General features: G+C 38.5%; 1 protein-coding gene across 1 annotated transcript in view; it reads left to right on the top strand.

The window, feature by feature from the left end:
* LOC122552860 (follicle-stimulating hormone receptor-like) overlaps positions 1–21,392 on the top strand; it is a 141,920-nt gene that overhangs the window by 93,541 nt on the left and 26,987 nt on the right. The window contains exons 3-6 of the mRNA XM_043695907.1: positions 10,683–10,754; positions 18,695–18,772; positions 20,029–20,097; positions 20,234–20,308. Coding sequence (XP_043551842.1) covers positions 10,683–10,754; positions 18,695–18,772; positions 20,029–20,097; positions 20,234–20,308 — 294 coding nt within the window. The remainder of the gene's footprint in view (positions 1–10,682; positions 10,755–18,694; positions 18,773–20,028; positions 20,098–20,233; positions 20,309–21,392) is intronic.

The raw sequence follows: 21,392 nt of genomic DNA, 5'->3' as shown, positions 1-21,392 counted from the left end.
ACCTTGAAAGGGCAGAAAAGAATTTGCAAGGATGTTGCCAGGGTTGGGGGTTTTGAGCTGTAAGAAGAGGCTGAATAGGCAGGGGCTATTTTCTCTGGAACATTGGAGGTTAAAGGGTGACCTTATAGAAGTTCATAAAATCTTGAGAGGCATTGATAGCATGAATCACCAAATTCTTTTTTCTCCAGGATGTGGAGGAGCTGGTGTTGGACTGGTGTAGACAAAGTTAAAAATCACAAACCATGGAGGAGGAGTGCTCTAAAAGCTTGTGCTTCCAAATAAACCTGTTTGACTTTAACCTGCTGTTGTGTGATTTTTAACTTTTTTTCCCCCCAGGGTAAAGGAATCCAAAACTAGAGGGCATAGTTTTAAGGTAAGAGGGGAAAGAGATAAAAGGGAGCTGAGGGACAACTTTTTCACGCTGAGAGTGATGTGCGTATGGAATGAGTTGCCAGAGGAAGTGGTGGAGGCTGGTACAATTACTACATTTAACAGGCATCTGGATGGGTACAGTATATGAATAGAAAGGGTTTGGAGGAATATGGGCCAAATGCTGGCGAATGGGGTGAGGTTAATTCAGGATATCTGATCAGCATGGGTGAGTTTGACCAAAGGGTCTGTTTCTGTGCTGTACAACTCTCTGACTCTCTGAGTTGGAAGTGGGGGCATGATAACTGTGTTTGATCCTGCCCACAGTTTTAGAAGCTTTCTGAAGATGTGAAGCCTTCAAAAAATCTGTATCTAGGATATTCCTTTAATCTCAGCTTTCTTTGTCCATGGAAAAGCTTCTTTGCAGTGAAATAGTTATGAAGCACGCAGCATCTGACAATGACTGTAAGGATTTGAGCTGTGAATGAGTTAGTGGTGTCATTGTGACAAGGTTACACTGTATTAACGTTCTTTTTAATCTGTCCAGACAACATCTTTAAGGTATCAGGTGTAAGTTTAATAGTGATCTTGCTGATTGTGTTGGTAATCAGAGTTTATCTATGAAGTTAAAATTCACACAACACCAGGTTATGGTCCAACAGGTTTAATTGGAAGCACACTAGCTTTCGGAGTGTCACTCCTTCATCAGATGATAGTGGAGGAGTTTATCGATGTTTGTATCAAAGTTGGCAGCAGATAAAACTGGTGCATTCTACTTTCACAATCAAATAAAACCAAATTCAGTAGTGTAGCACAAAATGAATACACTGTGACAGGGGCCGGGAAACCATACCTGAATGATTCAGTACTGTTGCAAGAAATAAGTTGCATTAGTTTTGCATTTTTCATGACTTCAAAGCAAAGTCAAAGTATAATCTAGACATTTAAAGTGTAGTTGCTGTTCTAATGCACAAAATTGAACAGTCAATTAGTGCACGGACAATTGGTACAGAGTTGAATTAGAGATAAACATTGGCCAGAACAAAAAAGAGATAATTAGTTCTGTTCTTCAAAGTAGTGTCATGGGATATTTTGTATTCACCCACCAGGCAGACAGGGCTTCAGTTTACCATCAACCCCGCCCCCCCCCCCCCAGTTCCTGATGAAGGGCTCATGTTCGAAATGTCAACTGCTCCTCGGATGCTTCTGACAGTGTGCTGTGCTCTTCCAGCACCACACTCTTCGACACTGACATCTCACCTCAAGGTTGGCATCTCTGGCAGCACTCCCTCAACACTCATCATATTCTTCAGCTTAAACTCTGGAGCACGGCTTGAATGCACAACATTTTTTACCAGAGTCACTAGATATTGAGAAATGAACCTCTTTCTGTTCATGCAAATAGTCTCAAAAGGCTTGTTAATAACAATCAAATACAGTCATGAGCTCAGAGAATGCCTGCAATATGTTCAAAGTTGTAATTTGGAGATGCCGGTGTTGGACTGGGGTGTACAAAGTTAAAAATCATACACCAGGTTATAGTCCAACAGGTTTAATTGGAAGCTTTCAGAGTGACACTCCTTCACACAAGCAAGGAGGAGGGGCGCTGTGAAAGCTTGTGCTTCCAAATAAACCTGTTGGACTATAACCTGCCGTTGTGTCATTTTTAACTTTTTCCCCAGGGTAAAGGAATCCAAATCTAGAGGGCATAAGGTGAGAGGGGAAAGAGATAAAAGGGAGCTGAGGGACAACCACCTGATGAAGGAGCAGCGCTCCGAAAACTAGTGTGCTTCCAATTAAACCTGTTGGACCATAACCTGGTGTTGTGTGATTTTTAACTTCAAAGTTGTAGTCCTTATATACAGCAGCTGCTTACTGGAGGATGCTATGAAGTGTTACCCAGCCTGAAAAATGCCAAATCACCTCTTTTCATGGGTCTCTGTAAGGAACAAACTTGGTGAAATTGCTCTTCCAGAATGCTGTGGAAAACACACTGAAGTTTTGATGTGTCTGAGCATTTAGCATGTGCCATTAGTCAGACTGCCCTTGTACCATTTATCTCAACAATATTGTGCACTGCAATTTGTACAAGCTGCTTATGTCGCAGTCAGAGAGACTGGGCACTCTGAGGCTCAGTGAACAGGATAAGTTTCTCTGTACTTCCTTAATCAACCAGATTGAATGATTGTGAAAACAACAGTTTAAGACTGAGGAGAAGGTCCATGTTCAATTTGCACTTCTCCAAAGCATATGTCAACCTGAGTAGGTTGATTAAAACTATTTTGAGATGGGAATGGTGAAGGCATAATTTTCCCTGGCATGTTTGTATCTGCTGTGAAAATGCAAGAACATCAAAACATTCAATCCATTACAGTGGTAAGATTGATGGTAAAATGAAAATTAACTACTTATGCAGTGGTATTACTTGACAACATACTCATGTTTAAGATGCACCATTTCTTAAAAATGTACTCAAAATGAAGGTCTCAGAATTTAAGAGTCTTCAGGAGTCGGTGAGAGAATGCAATAATTCAGTGCTCTGAAAATCAAACTCTGTCACATGTGGATGAAGGTTTGGGAGTACTGATATGTTTTACAAACAAGCATTTGAATTAAGACCTCAGCATTTGACCAAGTTTGATTCTTGACACAGCTGCTAAAACTGTTGTGTTTGCAGAGTGACAGATATACTCAAACAAACATTCAGACAGGGTAGTACACAAAAGCCATGCTTTTGAAGAATCCCTAATTAGAGATTATTTAATTGAGAGAAGGCTTCCTACCAAGAGCACATTATTGTTTGCAGTGAATGATTTTGAGAGTGATTTTAGTCTAACCCTGTGCAGCGGCAAATGGGCATATGGGCAGTTATGATCATGTTGTTTACTTACCCATTAGACAGCCCCCTTTCAAACTTAAACCTCCTCTACCCTCAAGTAACAAAGATAGTATCCAAAACCAAATGCTTCTTCTCATGGTTACAAGGCCTTTATGAAGTTTTGGGACTCTACTCTACAATTTTCTCTGGTAACTTAATTGGGGACACCACTATAGCTCTCTCTTCAGGGAGAAGTAGTGAGAAGAACACCAAATGTAATTGTTTTAAATTTTTGTCCAGCAGGAGTAAAGGTGCTTCTCTGGTTTTCAGATTGGATCACACCTCTAATGATTCACCCATCTCAAAACTAAGACCCTCATATTACAGTGCACAAAGCTGATACTGCCACCTACAAATGTTGGCCAGTAGTCTCAGCTACTTACCCCTCATTCTTGGTGGAATATTATCAGGCTGGATTTAGATGTTTTTAACCAACCTGTTCAAAAATGTCATGACCTGCCTATGGAGCAAGTAGGATTTAAAGCCAGGTCTCCTGGCTCAAAGGTAGGGACATTGCTACTGCACCGAAAGGGGCCCTCTGGCTAGCATCAGGTACTTTTAATCAACCTATTTAGTTATGTTATGATACCGGTTTGGAGCAGGTCAAACTTGAATGCAGACCCTACAGCTCAGAGGTAAGGACACTCGCTGTGCCACAGGTGCACTCCTGACTTTAGATATTTTCTGGTCAGACACATTGTGATGTGTCTGGGGCAGGTGAGATTTGAACCTGGCTCTTCTGGTCGAGAGGTAAGGATACTACTGCTGTGCCATGGCTAATGTTAAACAAGGGCTCGCTTATTGAACTCAGTTGTATCTAATCCTATCACAGACAGGCAAGAAGTTAATTTGCCAACAGAATATCCTGGCATTGGTATTGTTGGTGTGGAAAGGGCTGATGGGAAGGAGAAGCAGACAAAGAAATTCCTCAGCCCAATGTAACCCATGTGATCATTCCATGTACATCGTGTAAATAGTTCCTTGTTCATCTTTCATTTAGCTTTCTAATTGTAATGACATAATGCCACTGGAATAAAGCATTCCTGCTTCATCCTGTGTTCAAATCGCATTTTTCATAAAGTCGAACCTTGATCAACTGCCGGAATGGTTGTCATCGATGTGTTCCCAGAAATCAAATTTCCAGCATTTTGGAACAAGGATGGCATCCAAGAAAGAAAGAAGCAAATATAAGAGACTGCATCAATTAGTACAGGCAATCCTAAGAAATAAAACAGGTGGAGAACAATTTAGTACTGTCAAGGATGCCTGCTTAGGGAATTAATTCAGTTTACATAGAATGAAAAATGTTCAGCTACCACAGTGGCGAAGAATGGCTATTCTTCACTATTGATTCAAGGACATGCAGTCTGGAATAGAAAAATGAGTTTGACCATGAAGGTTGCTTCAGCTTTAGGGAGAAAAGGAATGTTTTTGTAACGATTAGCCTTCTCTAAATTCAATTTGTAAAGATGGCAAAAAAGGTTTTCAGTTAAAAATATGAACAGTGAGACAAAGTAAATTTAGCCAGTATAGGAAAATGGAAATCATGTGACATTGTACTGGTAACTTAAGACTGGGCATCACTATGATAAATGTTATGTTTCCCACAATCACAGAACTGTTATTATACAAAAAGCAGCCATTCAAACCATCATATCTGCATCAGTCTCCAAATAAACATTTAACTTTAGTGCCATTCTTCTACATATTGTTTCTATTCAACTAACCATTGAATTCCCTCTTGAGTGCCTCAGTTGAACATACCTTCACCACACTCCTAGGCTGTGCATTCTAGATCTTATCTATTTGACACGTAAATTTTCTTTTTGCATTACACATGCTTCTTTTATAAATTTCTTTAAAAAGTAACAAGTTCTCGATCCTTTTATAAATGTGAAGTTTCTCTCTACCTACCCTATGCAGAAACATTATGATTTTAAAAACTCTCGCAAATCTTCTTTTAGCCTTTTTTCCTCTGAAGAAAACAGACCCACCTCTTCCAATCTGTCTTATAAACAGAGATTCCCATTCTTGTAAACCTCTTCTGCAGTCTGTCCAATGTGTTGACACCCTTTATGAAGTGTGGCACCAGAATAAAATCCAACCTTCCAGCTGACACCTAACTAGTGCCTTAAACATAATGTCCTTGTTCTGCTACTCTATCCCCTCCCTAATAAAGCTTCAAATACTGTATGCTTCATTAGTGCCTCTCTCCACCTGTCCTGCTATCCTTAATGATATTGGCACATATTTTGCTCGTGGTCACCCTTTAGGGTAACACCCTTTGATTTATCCTGCATTTCCATCTTTTTTGAATAAAAATGTATCACATCATTAACATTGAAGTTTATTTCTTACCTATTTGCCCACTCCACTTTTGTTCCATAAGTTCTGACTTTGCTCCTAATTATGCTGTGAGGCATTGTTTCAAATGTCTTTTGGAAGTCCACTGTATTACCCTCTTCGACATATTTTCAAAGTTTTATACCATCCTCCTCAAATGTATTATGAGGCTTCCAGTTTTTGAGACATGCACAAACTTAAAAATTGTCCTCTATATGCCAAGATGGGCCAAATGTCACATTTTCTTTATTTAGAATATTAATATATGTATCAAGAAAGGCAAGGGTCCCACCACTGATCTTGGGGAACTTCACCATTAACTTTCCTCCAACCTGAAATATATCAATAAGTTATTACTCTGTTCCCTATTGCTCTGCCAGTTTTATATCGACATTACTACTGTCCCTTTTGTTCCATAAGCTCCAACTTTACTCATAATTCTGTTGTGTGTCATTGTTTTAAATGTCTTTCGGAAGTCCATTTACACCACGTCAACTATATCTCCCTCATCAACACTCTCCATCAACTCCTCAAAATACAAGAACATATTAATTAATCATAATTTTCTTTTAAGAATCCATGCTGGCTTTCCTTAATTCATCCACATTTGTGCATGTGAATGTTGGTTCTGTACTAAATTAGTTGTTTACAACAGTTTACCTCACCATGGAAATTAAACTGACGAATCTGTAATTGCTGGGCTTATCCTTACATCCTCTCTTGATTGAGGGCATCACCACTGAGTCTAAGGAAGACCTAAAAATTATGGCCAGTCCTTCCACCATGCCCACTTCCATTTCCTTCAGTATCCTTGAATGCAGCTCATCTACTCCTGGTGTCTTGCCAAATTTAAATACCTCCTTCATAACAATTCATTGAAGTGGCTGTATTTCATCTTCTATCACTATGACTAGATAGTATCTGCTTCTTTCCCAAAGGAAAAAATAAACCACTCGCCTTGAAAACGAACACACTGGTCATACGCATCCTCCAAATTAAAGAATGCAAGATGAGTTTGATCAGAATGCCTCCTTTACACTGGTTTTCCTTCAGAATTACCTTAGTTGTGGCTCTTCATCTACATGCAAGGCTCCTTTTTGATCCCTAATCACCCCTAATCCTCCTTTTGTCACAATTTTACTATTTATTTGCCTATGTAATACTTTGGAGCTCTCTTTGTATGTGATGCCTGTCTTTTTATACTCCCTCCTTGTTTCTCTGATTTGCTTTTTCAATTTCCTTTTGAATCTTTTATATTCAGCCTGATTTTGAATTGTATTTTCTACCTGATATCTGTCTTTTTTATCCTCATTTTCATTTCTATTTCCTTTTTCATCCAGGGACTTCTGGAGTTTACATTTACCAGTGCCCATACTGTTTCTGTTTTGAAGGTAGCCCATGGATCAGCTGGAAAATTTTCCTGCCAAACTTTGAGTTCCAGTCTAGCTGGCCCAGCTCCATACTTTCCCCAATTGATATCAGCTGTCACTGAGTTAATTATTTTTATTTTGGACTCTTCATTGTTCTATTTCACCACCATCATAAACCTTATGATAGAATGATCACAGCAATATAAATATCTTGATCAACTTGACCCATCTCATTCCTAAAAAACATATTTAACAATAACTCTTTTCCCATTAGACTGGACATGTACTGTTGTATAAAACTCTTCTGAACACTATCTAGGAATGCTTATAATTCTGTATCCTTTTCAGTAACACTATCAAAGGCTGCATTGAAATAATAAAGTGCCCCCATTATAACTACTCTAAAAGGTTTGCACATCTCTGTAAATTTCTTGCAGATTTGTTCCTGCACCTCATTCCAACTAATTAATGGCATGTAGTCTATACTGAGGAAAGTAATCCTATCTTTTCTGGTTCTTAGTTCTGGCTAATTTGATTCTGGCTTTGAACACTCTGGGACATTCTCATTTTCCCACACGGTAATGCCCCCTTAACCAATGCTACCACCTCTCCTCCCTTTTGTATCTTTAATCAATACTTTCTCTCCAAGGATATTTAACATGCAGTGCTGTTGTTCCTTGAGCCAGGTCTCTGTTTTATCTATAGCATTATTTTGTTTCTCTCTTTATTCATGAAGGAATCACTGACCAGGTAACATTTATTGCTCATTCTTAATTCGCCAGAGGGCAGTTAAGAGTCAAACACATTTCTGTGGATCTGGAGTCACATGTAGACCAGATCAGGGAAGGATGGCAGTTTCTTTCACTAAAGGGCATTAGCAAACCAGATGGGTTTTTCCAATAATGTATTCATAGTCATCATTAGACTCCTAATTCCAGATATTTTTATTGAACACAAATTCCACCATCTGCTGTAATGGGATTCAAGCCCAGGTCCTCAAATATTATCTGGGTCTCTGGGTTGACAGTCCAACGATAATATCACTATGCCATCGCTTCTCTGGTTCCAGGTGATAGATGAAAATCTGTGCCTGTTAACACCCCAATCACATTGATTATATTTGTGCATTCATTAACATGCAATATAATACACTTAATTCAGATTTTGTTACTTTCATCCCACTCTATGTATTCATATGCATGCACTGTAACCCTAATTTAGAATATTTTAATTTCTCCCTTATTCTGACACCACCTATTGATTTAATTCTGGTGATACTGAGGACTGTAGATGCTGGAAGTCAGAGTTGATAAAATGTGGAACTCAAAAATCACATCAGGTCAGACAGTATCAGAGGAGCAGTCCTGATGAAGGGTCCTGACCCAAAACATCAACTTTCCTGCTCCTCTGATGCTGTCTGACCTGCTGTGTTTATCCAGCCCCTTATCTTATTGAGTTTAATTCTGGTACTATTTGTCTCTCAATATTTGAACACTTTGGTATTCTGTCTAATGTTCTATTCTGGTCCCTACATACCTTCTGATTTGGTTTCAAATGTAAGTTGAATTGCATTTCAAGAAGTGCAATTACAAGATCATACTAATGGACATGTTTAGTATGTATCATATGAGTTTATATTCTGAGAATTCAAATTTGTTGAAGTATTAACTGAAGAGACATTTGCAATTGTCTTTTACATCATCTTGTGTCCTCAAGTAATATGCCAATCTTTCCAAATTTATACTTTGTAGCATAAATTGTCGTAAAACGTTTTACTAAGTTTGACAGCAGTTACATAAGTCATGTAATCACAGTCAAAATAAGCCTATGAAAAGCTGGTTATAAAATAAACTTGGTTTTGCATGGATAGCAGTGTATTTACACTTCTAATGTTGTACCAATAGTAGATTTTGCATAGTTTCCTATAAAAGCAAATAACATTGTGACAATGCTGTCACTTTAAGAGGTTGTTTTGTCCTTTTCTTTGAAGAGAGGTTGTAATGCAGAGATACAGAGCTGTCTTTAAGAAAGTAAACAATTAGTGAGGCCTTGTTTTTTTTTAAGTTGGTACACTGGAAGCAGCCCAGGTGTGGCCAGCTCTCTCAGACTAGGCTTTCTAGTTTTTTTTTTAGTTTTTAGGTTTAGTTTTATGCAGAAGCCTTTAGAGTCTCAAAGGATTTGGAGGCTTCAGTGAATGTCTCCTAGCTGCTACTTTCTCTGAATTTGCTCTTGATGTTTTCTTCCTCCTGGGTTGGAGAACTGCATGTGAGAATCTATGTCTGAATTTGCCTTTTTGCCAAGGAGTGTATTTATGGATGTTCCTGTATTGGAACAGTTAATTAGCAATAGAAACTATATGCATTATTTGGTTAAGTTTTCCAAGAGTTAAGCTATTCTAAATTCCTTCTTTGTTAGTTTGTATTTTAACTACCATGTTAAAATAAATTGTGTTTTGCTTCAGGTCGAGTAGTTTAACCAGTCGCTTCACATCTGGAACACAGCACTTCACCTTTCAAACAAGAAAATGTTAGGATCCAGGGTACCTTCTTAACATATTTTGAGGGGGTCTGATCTGGTCCATAACAGCATTTTAGTTATTACCATGACATTCAGACAGTAAATTTGTTTTGGATTTTTTTTATGATATGAAAAGAAATGTAAGGATTTGAAACTCAGTAAAATGATCTAGTGTTGAAAATCCATGGGCTGAAAACTGACGATTATGCTTGGATTGCACTAATTAATGTTTGCCAGCATTGACACTTTTACACATTGTGGAGTCAATGGGAGGACAGGTCATATGAATGGGTGGGTTGGAGCAAGAATCATAGCTGAAGCATTGCTAACATTGTGTGTCTCCAAACACAGCCAGGCTGCCTGTCAGAATGAGTGCCAAAGCTCACTTCATACCATTATGTGGAGATTCCAGCGCTGGATTGGGATGGACAAGGACAAAATCAAATGATATCAGGTTATAGTGCAGCAGGTTTATTTGAAATTGCAAGCTTTTGGAGCTCCACTTCTTCCTCAAATAAACCTGTTGGACTATAACCTGACGTTGTTTGATTTTTGACTTGAGTTCATACCATTGCATAGACTTCTCTAATGTGGACATAGTAGTGTCCCAATATTAACACTGGCTCCTGAAATACTCTCAAAGCAGGAATTCCTTTGTAGAGGCATTTGTTTGTATGGGATGGGCATAACTCCTAATCTTCAGAGGCAAACTGGACAATTCCAGAAATAGGAATTATAAATAGCTTTCTGTTCTACTCTACTGAGTTCCATTAGTTTCTGCTCGAGCTGCAGGGGAGGTTGATGGAAGTCCTATGAAATATTAGTTTAAATATTGAAATGTATGAGCATGTTAATGAAGATCTAAAGACACAATGCACTCTTGAGCCAGCATAACTCCAGAATAAAGTCCTTTAGAATCTGCCTACATTTAAATGGCAATGTTACAATCTAGATTTGTAGTAATTTACAAAAGGCTATGGTGTCATCTTGTGAGCTAAACTGTCATCTTCTGTTTTAATTGGCTCAATCTACTCAATGACAGTTCATCTAGTTAAATGTTATTCTCCTCCCAAAACTTCATTGAAAGCTGAAGGTTTGAAATTAATAATTAACAATGTGTTCTGTTGCTAAATGAATTATAAGCATTTTAGTCTACAATGCATGCTTGACTGCTATACTTCTTATGTGCCTTTTCATCTCCACAGGACTATAACAAACACTGGAATAAGGTTCTTTCCTGATATCACAAACATTCATTCTGAAGATTTTTTGCTTCTGTAAGTCCTTTGAGCTAGTTTTTTATAATACAAGGGAGAATGAATAAATTATGGTTCTTTTCAATAAATTTTAAAGTTGTTGCTTTCTTGGTTGATTTCCTGTTGCCTTTAGTTTCTAATTTTGATACTGATCAGTTATGAATGAATGAATTCATGTTTTGCTAACTGTCTTGCTGGTGGGGACTAATTTCAGCTAAGTCCTCTACTTTTTAATATTTTGGGTGGAATCTAAAGGGGTGTAACCAACATGGGCTATTATGAGATCAGTAACAGAATGTGACAAAAAGTCTATCTCCACCTCAGGTGCATCTCACTGCAACTTTTATGGTGATGTGGTGAGTTTCTCATTAGGCAGCAGTAAGTTGTCAATTCAGAGTATCACAGCTTGTTAATTGACTTGTTAATATTGCAACATGCTTCAGTAACATACCTTTCTTACCAAACATGCCAAAGAAACTAAACTTCCAGAAATCTCATCTTGGCAATCAGAGTGGGTACCTGGCAACCTCAGCTTGCTGCTGGCTGCAAGGAGCCTCCATATTGATCAGCATCAAACAGAATCCCAGGATACAATCCATAGGCTCCACCACATTCAGACACAACAAGATATAGCAACAGGACTAGGCCATTCAACCATTGGAGAATGATGAATCTTCTCTGCCACTGAATGAGATCATGGCTGATAGATTGATCCTCCACTCTGCTTTACTGCCTTATTCCCATAAACCTTGATTCCCTAATTTATTAAATATCTGACTAGCTCAGCCTTGAATATATTTATTGACCCAGCCTCAGAAGCCCTCTGTATTAAGCAATTCAACAGATTCTCTACATTTTGAGAGAAGGAATTCCTCCTCTTCTCTACTTAAACCTTTCATCTCAGATGATACCCTCTGGTCTTAGATTCTCTCACAAGGAAAAACAAGCTTCCAGCATCTGTTCTGTCAAGTCTCCTAAAAATCTTGCATATTTCCAAATTGTTCCCTCACATTCTTCTATATTCAAATGAGTTCAGGCCCAAATTATGCAAACTTTCCTCATTAGACAGTTCCTCTTAACCTGGTATCAGCCGAGGAAACCTTTTCTGTACGGCCTCCAATAACAGTGTATCAGTCCTTAGATAAGAGGGCCAAAGCCATTCATAGACTTCCAGCTGTAATCTATCTAGTGGCTTGTGTAGTTTTAGCAAAATCTCACTATTTTTATACCCCATTCCCTTTGAAACAAAAGCAAGCTTTCCATATGCCGTCCTTATTACCCGTTGAACTTGGATGCTAGCTTTTTGAGATTCATGCAAGACGACTCTTAAATACCTCCATTTTATAGCTTCTTGCAATCTTTCTTTATGTAAGTAATATTCAGCTCCCCTATTCTTCCTTCAAAAATTCATAACCTCACATTTTCCTATCATATATTCTCTCTGCCAAGTTCTTGCCCACTTTGGTGAATCTGTCAATATCTCTCCATTTTAGTTTCTCACTTCTTTTTCTACATATCTAAAGAAGGTCTTATTGTCCAGCTTGATAATGCTTGCAAGCTCACAATCAAAGTTTATTTATCTTTTTTTTAGTTTTTAAACCTTTCCCAATCCCCTGGCTTACCATTCAAGTTTGTCACGTTTTTTTCTTCCAATTTGGTACTCTCCCTAACTCCTCTGGTTAAGCATGGTTCACTTATCCCCTTTCCAGAGTCCCTTTTCCTCACTGGGATATATCTTTGCTGTGAACCATGAACTAATTTCTTAAATGTCTGTCATTGTTCATAATGAATGCATTGGAAAATGGAATAAGACCATAAGCAGAAATTAGGCCATTTGGCCCAGCTAGTCTACTCTACCATTCAATCACAGCTGATAGGGTTTTCAACCACATTCTCCCGCTTTCTTCCCATAACCTTTGATTCCCTTGGCAATCAAGAACTTATCTATCTCTGTTTTAAATATACTCCATGACCTGGCCTCCAGAACCTTCTGTGGCAATGAATTCCACAGATTTACCGCACTCTGGCTGAAGAAGTTTCTTCTAATCTGAATTCTAAAGGGTCTTCCCTTTACTCTAAGGCTGTGCCCTGTGGTCCTCTCTCTCCTGCCAACGGAAACACCTTTCCAATGTTCATTCTGTTATGCAGTCAGCAGTGCAAGTCCCTGGCTGCAAACCTCTGCCCACAGTGGTGACAAGGGACGTCCAGAGAGATTGAGGGCCTCATGTTAAATTGTGGTGGACTCCAACAGCCTCTCACGCCAGCAGGCTGGAGTTAAAAGCTGTTTGACTGCCTTCAACCACAAAGGCAGAGCGGTATTACTGCACAGACCTCGAGCCTCCCTCTCACTTGGAAAGAGGGCTTACCTGTGACTTGCTTCCCACTCAGTGCCTCACTTTGCAGAGAGTTCTGAACAGCTCTGATGGTGTACTCAGTTCCAGGCTGCAGACCTGAGATCACTGTTTCAATGGTTGAGATGGGTCTGAGATGGGAGGAGGGTTGAAGTGCAACACTTATTTCTTTTTGGTTGTAATGTATAATGTATTCAGCCAGTTTGGCACATTCACAAAGTTGACTAGGAAAATAATGGAACAATAGGGCTGCAGAAGGATCGCTTTTGCAGGTGGCAGCTGTCTATGACTACTCTCTGGTATGTGCAACAAAATAGCTCAGTGGTTAGCACTTTTGCCTCACAGCGCTAGGGACTAGGATTCAATTCCAGAGTCAGGTGACTGTGTGGAGTTTACACATTCTCCCCATGTTGTGTGGGTTTCCTCTGGGTGCTCTGCTTTCCTCCCACAGTCCAAAGATGTGCAGGTCAGGTGAATTGGCCATGCTAAGTTGCCCATTGTATTCAGGGATGTGTGGGTTAGGTGCATTAGTCAGGGGTAAATATAGCATAACAGAGGTAAGGGAATGGGTTACTCTTCGGAGGGGTTGGTGTGGATTTGTTGGGCAAATCAGCCTGTTTCCACACTGTAGGGATTCTAAGAGTCTATGATTTTATAGTCCAGACAGAATGCACAGCATCTTCCTGATATGCTGTGTTCTTTACAATTGGAGCAGACAATGAGGTGATATGATAGATGCTGAGAATCCGGGGAATAGGAGCCATCATTTGGGCAAGAGGATGAGAACATTGAGCTGGAGGAAGCTCCCCTTGTTGATGAAAGAGCTCAGCTTTGGGTGTTACAAGAGAGACAGGCCCTAATTAATTCCAATAGATGTTACTGGGTACAGAAGAGCATCCTGGATTGCCAAGGTCAAGGTGCCAGCATTGTGGGTACAAACTGCTGCCTGCATTTGATTCTTCCATGGTCCTTTTTAGTGGCTGACAGCAAAAGATCATGTTTGAATTTTGTCTGAAATTCGCCTGTGTGTAATGTTCCCTCCTGGGCAATGTAAAGATACAGATGACTACTGGGCATTGGAGAAAGAGTAGAATGGATTCAAAGAGAGTCTTTAGATGGGGTGTATCTAAGGACAGGTACAGAGTGTGTCCTAGTTCTTAAACAGTGACGAGGATGAGAGAATGGAGTTGCATGTGCAAGTGAGTGCCAACCGTACTGGCTTTGTTGAGTAGACAGGGTGGCTTTGTGGCTGCTGCACTAAGATATTTGCAGTAAAGGACAAGGCCATATTGCTAATGCCTATCCAGATACAACTCAAAAATGGTGCAGTCTTTCTGCAGATATTCACTCACTGGCAAGTTGTTCTGAGAGCAGCATGTAGTAAGAAGAGAATGGATTTAGATATGAGAAATACCATAGGATAAAGAAACACAGTTAATGGAATACATTTGGTAAGATACAGTGAGAATATGGTAAGACCTTGCAGTGAGAATCCCTCAACCTGAACTAAGCCAAAACAATGTAAATTTCAGTTATCTGGTTCTAAAAAAATTGATCTGTAGAAGAATTTAAATGTAGTTTTGAGTTAACTTGTGCAGAATTTGATAGAGTGTTAGCTGCAGCAGTTGTTATCCTGAAAGAAGGACCATTGAGTCTCATCTGATTGGGAATTATTAACACCAGCAACTGTCCAAATTCAAATTTGAGCATTCCTCATAACTGAAAATGTGTTGCTGGAAAAGCGCAGCAGGTCAGGCAGCATCCAAGGAATAGGAGAATCGACGTTTCGGGCATAAGCCCTTCTTCAGGAATGAGGAAAGTGTGTCCAGCATTTATTCCCTGGCCAACAAGCTATTGGATCGTCCTGGTGAATACCGGAAAAGTGAGAGCAGAGAAAAACCTTTCTATTTTCTCATTCAGTCATTTAATTTAGGCATCCCTATGGGTGTCAACTCCTCCCTGATTGATATGCTTTTATTCACTCATCCCAGATGGTTCACTGGTCCCCCAGGCATGAATAGAAAAATCTAGTGTATTCAACCATTGTCATGCACATTCTATGAGATGGTTTTAATATTGTTAGTGTGTCTAATGGAGATCTGTATATAAAGGGAGGACAGGTTGCAGGCAGATCAATAAAACCCTCACCCTGGTTTTCAGATTTACGCTTCCCTTCAGTGAGTTGAGTTTGTCCTAATATTAAATCTATATTCAAAATATCTATACAATTATGTGAACTTTCTTGAATTCCCTTTGTTTTCCACTATTCTATCTTCCATGATGGTGACTGAAACAATAAAGATACAGGTAGAGTGGGGACTTGTATCCTATTTTCACAGACTTACCCTTCCATTTATACTTCTTTAAGGCGTACCAGCTGGCAAATGAATTCATATTGAGACTGTTCATTCTAAATGTTAAGAATTTTGTAGCTGGTCCCAATACCCTTTCTGTCGTCCTGTTAATTAAGCCTAATGATCTGTTTGACTTGAACTGAAATGATTTTACTCGTTTATGTCACTTTGAAACTTCATTTGATTAAACTCTGTTTCTCTTTTCCAATTCTAACCTGAAAGCAATGTACGTTCTTCATTCACTGGAACAATTCTTGCTTACATCTCTCATGTAAAACAGTTGTTGTCAGCGTATAAGGTTAGAGTCAGGCATGTGTAGTGTATGCCTTCATGCTCAACTGTTTCAATTTCCTGCCAGGCTTCATGCGCCCACTTTCCCTGTTCCTCAAGGAACAGTTTTCAAAGAACAAGTCTCCATGTTGCTTTGGGGCAGACCTTCTCATAACTAGTATCATGATATCAACGGTCTTGAGCAACATTGGAAGACAAAACAAAGTGACAGGGGAATCTGAGGGGCAGATATGACTGAAATTGACTAGCATGAAATAAGAGGAAAAGGAAAAGGAAGGTTTGGGCAATACTGTTGGGAGTAAATTGAACCAATTTGAATCATTCTATATTAAATCAAAAAGAAGAACTCTAGAGAGGGAAAGCATGACCATGATTCGAGGGTGAAGTGTGTCAACATGAACTGAGAACAGACAAATGTTACATCAGCAAGAAGAAAGGAGGCAAAGAATACAATGAAGAATATACTTAAAAGGGAGAGGAATAGAATTCCTATCATAAGTTGTGAAAAAAACAGGCAATCAACAAGAATAGACCACTTGACTCTTTGAGTTTGTTCAACCTTTTGATAAGATCATCCCTGATCTGATTTTAAGCTCAACTGTGCATTCCTGCACAACTCTGATAATCAAGAATCTATCTACCTCTCTCTTAAAAATAGTTAAAGACTCTATATGCACTGACTTTTGAGGAAGGGAATTCACCAAAACCCTCAGAGAAAAACAAAATCCTCATCTCTTTCAAAAAGTCAGACTTTTACAGTTAATCATGAAGCCTAGTTCTAGATTCTAAGAGAAAATATGTTTTCCACTAATGGATTGTGGAGGAATTGTAAAATAGAAAGGTGGAAGTGGAGAAGTAGGTCTGCTTCTGTACATTTAGGGATCCATAGACAAGTATTGAGTGTAACGGTTGAAAAGTGTGACACTGGAAAAGCGTCAGGCAGCATCCGAGGAGCAGGAGAATTGATGTTTCGGGCACAAGCTCTTCATCAGGAATGTGTTAGGAGCACATATTAAAACATCTACACTCTCACCTTGCAGTTTTCCACCCACTGTGGAAAATCAAGGTTGACAATGCACGGTGAGATGATATATAAACCCCATGTGCCCATGGGAATGCTTTCTCCTAAAAAAAATCCAATAAATTATATGGAAAAAAATTACAATTTAATATTGCTTTATTATAACATTATTCACAAGTTAAGTACATAAAAAGTTTCACAATATCTTTCAATTCCTTCACAAGAAATAAGGGCCAATTCCTCTCTCTTCTTTTAGTGCATGCTGAATTGTTAATTTGGCTGTGCTCTCTTTACTCATTGATGTTCCCAACAATTTTAGTTTTTGTTTGAGGTTTCCAGCTTTGCAGTTTTTGTTTGCTTTATGTTTATTCAGATAATGACAGGATATCACACTTAGCTTGTTTGTATCATGAAAGGCTGTGTTTTGAAATAAAATATCTTTGAGAAATGGCATCATTTGATTTGATTAACATGCAATGAGTAATATTGTTTGTGCTCAAGAATACTAAACAAGTGTTAGTCAGTGTTGAAACCGGAAGAAAAAGCTGTGCTGTGAAGACATGATGCCCTATAATAATTAAGATGCATCTCTCATAAATCATTTACGCCTGCATAGATAAGGTTCTACTCTCATGCATTGCACTGAATTGAAATTTAGATATCAAACATCTTGGCAAAAATAGAAAAATAAAACATAAGGACATAACAAACCGAAGCAGAAGTGGTACATATGGCCTGTCAATCCTGCTCTGCCATTCAGTATAGTCATGTCTAAAATTCTGCCCCAATTACATCTCCTGAACTATTCTCCACATCCTTTCAATTCTTGAGGGTTTAAAGTCTATGTTAGCTTTCAATTTACTTAAACCTGGAATATCCATTGCCCTCTGGGGTAGAACATTCTCAAACTGAGATCCTCCGAATGAAGAAATAGCTTCTCATTTCAGTCCGTTACCCTAAAATTCTGTCTTATGTTCTACTTTGCCCAAAAAGTAGCAACAGCCTCTCAGTGTTTTCATGCCAAACCTTTTGAATCTTGTACACTTCAATGGGACCACCTTCTACTCTTCTAAACTCAGAGAATACAGACCCACTTTACTTAAACTTATACTTCCCACATTATACCCTCACAACTTGTTGCTTATTTCTTTAACTATTTTTTCTCTCTTTGAAGCCCATTTGTCTTTTTCACAGCTTACATTCCTACCTAGCTTTGTATCATTATCACTCCTGGACTCTGAACCAAGTAACTAATTTAGTTCCAAAATCTTGAGATCCAAGTTTGCAACCAGTTACAAAGTTGAAAATGCCTCATTTTTCCCCACCAACAAATCCTCTATCCATGCTAATGATCACTCCAAACCCTTATAGAGTCATAGAGTCATACAGCATGGAAACAGACCCTTCAGTCCAACCAGTCCATGCTGAACATAATTCCAAACTAAACTAGTCCCACCTGCCAGCTCCTGGCCCATATCCCTGTAAACCTTTCCTGTTAATGTACTAATCCAACTGTCGTTTAAACATTGTAATTGTACCCACATCCACCACTTCTTCAGGAAGTTCATTCCACATGCAAACCACCCTGTAAAAACCATTTGCCCTTCATGTCTTTTTTGAATGTCTCTCCTCTTATCTTGAGTATTACTCTTTCATGTACCACCCTTAATTAATGTTTTTTTAGAAACCCATGTATATTACATCTATCAACTCTCTTTTAACAACCTTATTGGTTTCACTTCCCAAAGTTGTTAATAAATTTGTCAAGCATAATTTCCCTTTACTAAACCCATGTTAATGTTATCTTACTATACTATGATTTTCTAAGTCATTGTTAAGGCTGCCTTGATCATAGACTTCAGTTCTTTACCTGACAACTGATGTCAGACTAATTAGCCTGTAGCTCTCTCATTTCCTGACTCAAAGACTGTCTGTTTCATTTAGTGAATTTCGTGACAACATAAACATGCAAGTTATACCATCGTATGCTTTCCAGGGATTAAGCACTGGAACATTAAATATGTAAGTACCTATCTACTCACAAATATACAAGCACCTATATGCAATTCGACATATTGATGAGGACTTCCAAAAGCATTTAAAAGTTAAACTACATTTGGCAAGGTATTACTATCAGAAGGTAATGCTGAATAACTCAGACTTCAACAAGATTAACAATGTCTTTTACCATTATTTTTTGGAAGATATCCAAAGTGATATAATGAAGGTTTGCAAATTAATCTTTGTTACTGGATTTAGCAATAGAGTCAATGCTATTTGAGGTGCATTCGGAAATGAAAATTAAATTAGAAATACATTTCTCTGCAATAAGCCTGGTTAGAAAATGTCAGTGATCGTGACTGGGAGACCAGGGTTTAACTGAGATTCATGCTTTCTTCCCCTCATTATGCAAATTTTGGTGATGTTTACTAGACCACTAAATAATTCAGGATGACTTCTTTGAAGCATCAGAGCATTCTGTTTCACACCCTACACATCAAAGTAAGCCTGTATTTTCCAAGGAGGAAATACAGTTTTAAAAATAGTGTCTCATCAAGCAAAATGGGCAAATGGTTTTCCTCTTGTTTGCCACCAGTTTTTATGTTCTGACCTCAGAAGCAAATTAGTTCCACATCAACTGTGCTGAGTTTCAGTGGAATCAGTATAATAATATTAATGTCACTGCTCCATCAGTGTGATTCAGAAATTGGAGGGCTTGATTTCAAATATGAAACATTTGCATGTTTCTTTTTCCTTATTCACTTTTGAATATATTGTCATGAACCCTGATAGTGACCAGCATGGCCAAGCAATGGACCATCATTTCTTTCAGAAAATAGGAATTGGTTGTTACTTTTTTGAAAAACTGATTTTCTGTTTGCAATGAAATGTTATTTAATATAGTGTTCTTCTGAATTGAATTAGCTTTAATGAGTATATTGAAAAGTTTACAAGTCACCACTTATCGCGCCATTTTAGGTACCAAGGTGCAGAATCTTGAGTACAAATTCTTAGGAAAAACAAGCAGAAAAACAAAAAAATAAAAAAAGTCCATCATTTCAGACCTTCAAAAATACAAATTTCAGTAATAACTTTGGAAAAAAAAATGTTCAGAATAACAGTCCTTCCACAAAAACATATTAATAAAGGTACAATTAAAAAAGTGTGCTGTTTTAGGCTTACATTTTACATGTGTACATTAAATACCAGAGCATTTAGAAGCAGGTGAAAAACCCTATCAAACCTTCTATCTGATTTTCCTTTTGTTTTAATCACAGAAATTTGATTAACAATGGCCTCATAGAAGTACAAAGCCATGCATTTAACGGAACAGATTTAGATCATCTGTAAGTTGCTCTTTTGATTTTATCCAAAAGAACTTATTGCAGCTTTAGAATTTGCATTTTTGAAGAACTACTTCGTAATCATGTGTCCAAAATAAAGCTGTTCAGGAAACATGAATGATTTTTGTCTTTCTCCCAGCAACCTTACAGGTAACCAGAACCTACAAAAATTGCACGAAGATGTTTTCATGGGAGCAACTGGTCCAACAGTTCTGTAAGTGAGATGCCATTGCAGTATATGTAAGCATACAGCCGACCATTGAGGGAACATTGGCGCAACTAACTGGCCTCGTCCAACAATATTTTCGAGGAGAAAAATCTAAAGGGGAGTGTGACTACTTTTGATTCAGTAGAGGAAGCTCTTCCTTGACAGATTGATTGGATTGAAAATTAGCCTGATGATCTTTGAATATTTGCTCAATAATTCCATGATTTAACTGGCTCCTCCCTCTCAGAAAAGGAATGGTGTTCTCTTTCTTATATTTCGAAGCCAAGCTCAGTTCCATGCAACGTGAATTGATTCAATCCTGGAGCAAGCTTCTAAATATGTGTTCTGAGCAACTTTACAGATATTTTCTCATCAACTTATTTGGAGATGTTATTTCACATCTCCTAAGCAGCGAGGACTTTAATTTCACCTTCTGGTCCAGATTTAGGGATGCTCCACCAATCCACAAAGGCCCTAACATTCTTTGAGATGTTTCATGGAATTCATGGGACAAGAAAGAGACTTTGTGGAGTGCCTCCAAGATGGATTCTTAGAGCAGCGGATGCTGGAGCCTACCAGGGAGAAGGCAATTCCGGATCTGGTATTGTGCAACGAACCAGAATTGATCAGGGACCTCGAAGTGAAAGAGCCATTGGGATGTAGTGACCATAATACAATAAGCTTCAATCTGCAATTTGAGAGGGAGAGGGTACAATCGGAAGTGACAATATTTCTGTTGAATAAAGGGAACTATGGAGCTATGAGGGAGGAGCTGGCCAAAGTTCAATGGTGCAATACCTTAGCAGGGATGACAGTGGAGGAACAATGGCGGATATTTCTGTGTATAATGCAGAAGGTGCAGGATCAGTTCATTCCAAAAAGGAAGAAAGAAGAAAGATCCTAGGAGGAGGCATGAGTGGCCGTGGCTGACGAGGGAAGTTAAGAAACATATAAAGTTAAAAGAGAAAAAATATAACATAGCAAAGATAAGTGGGAAAACAGAGGACTGGGAAGCTTTTAAAGAACAAAAGAGGATTACTAAGAAGGAAATACGCAGAGAAAAAATGAAGTACGAAGGTAAACTGGCCAA

The sequence above is a fragment of the Chiloscyllium plagiosum genome, chromosome 9, assembly GCF_004010195.1.
Source record: "Chiloscyllium plagiosum isolate BGI_BamShark_2017 chromosome 9, ASM401019v2, whole genome shotgun sequence".
Taxonomy (NCBI): domain Eukaryota; kingdom Metazoa; phylum Chordata; class Chondrichthyes; order Orectolobiformes; family Hemiscylliidae; genus Chiloscyllium; species Chiloscyllium plagiosum.
The sequence above is the reverse complement of the archived record's forward strand: the minus strand, read 5'-3'. Positions and strand labels throughout refer to the sequence as shown.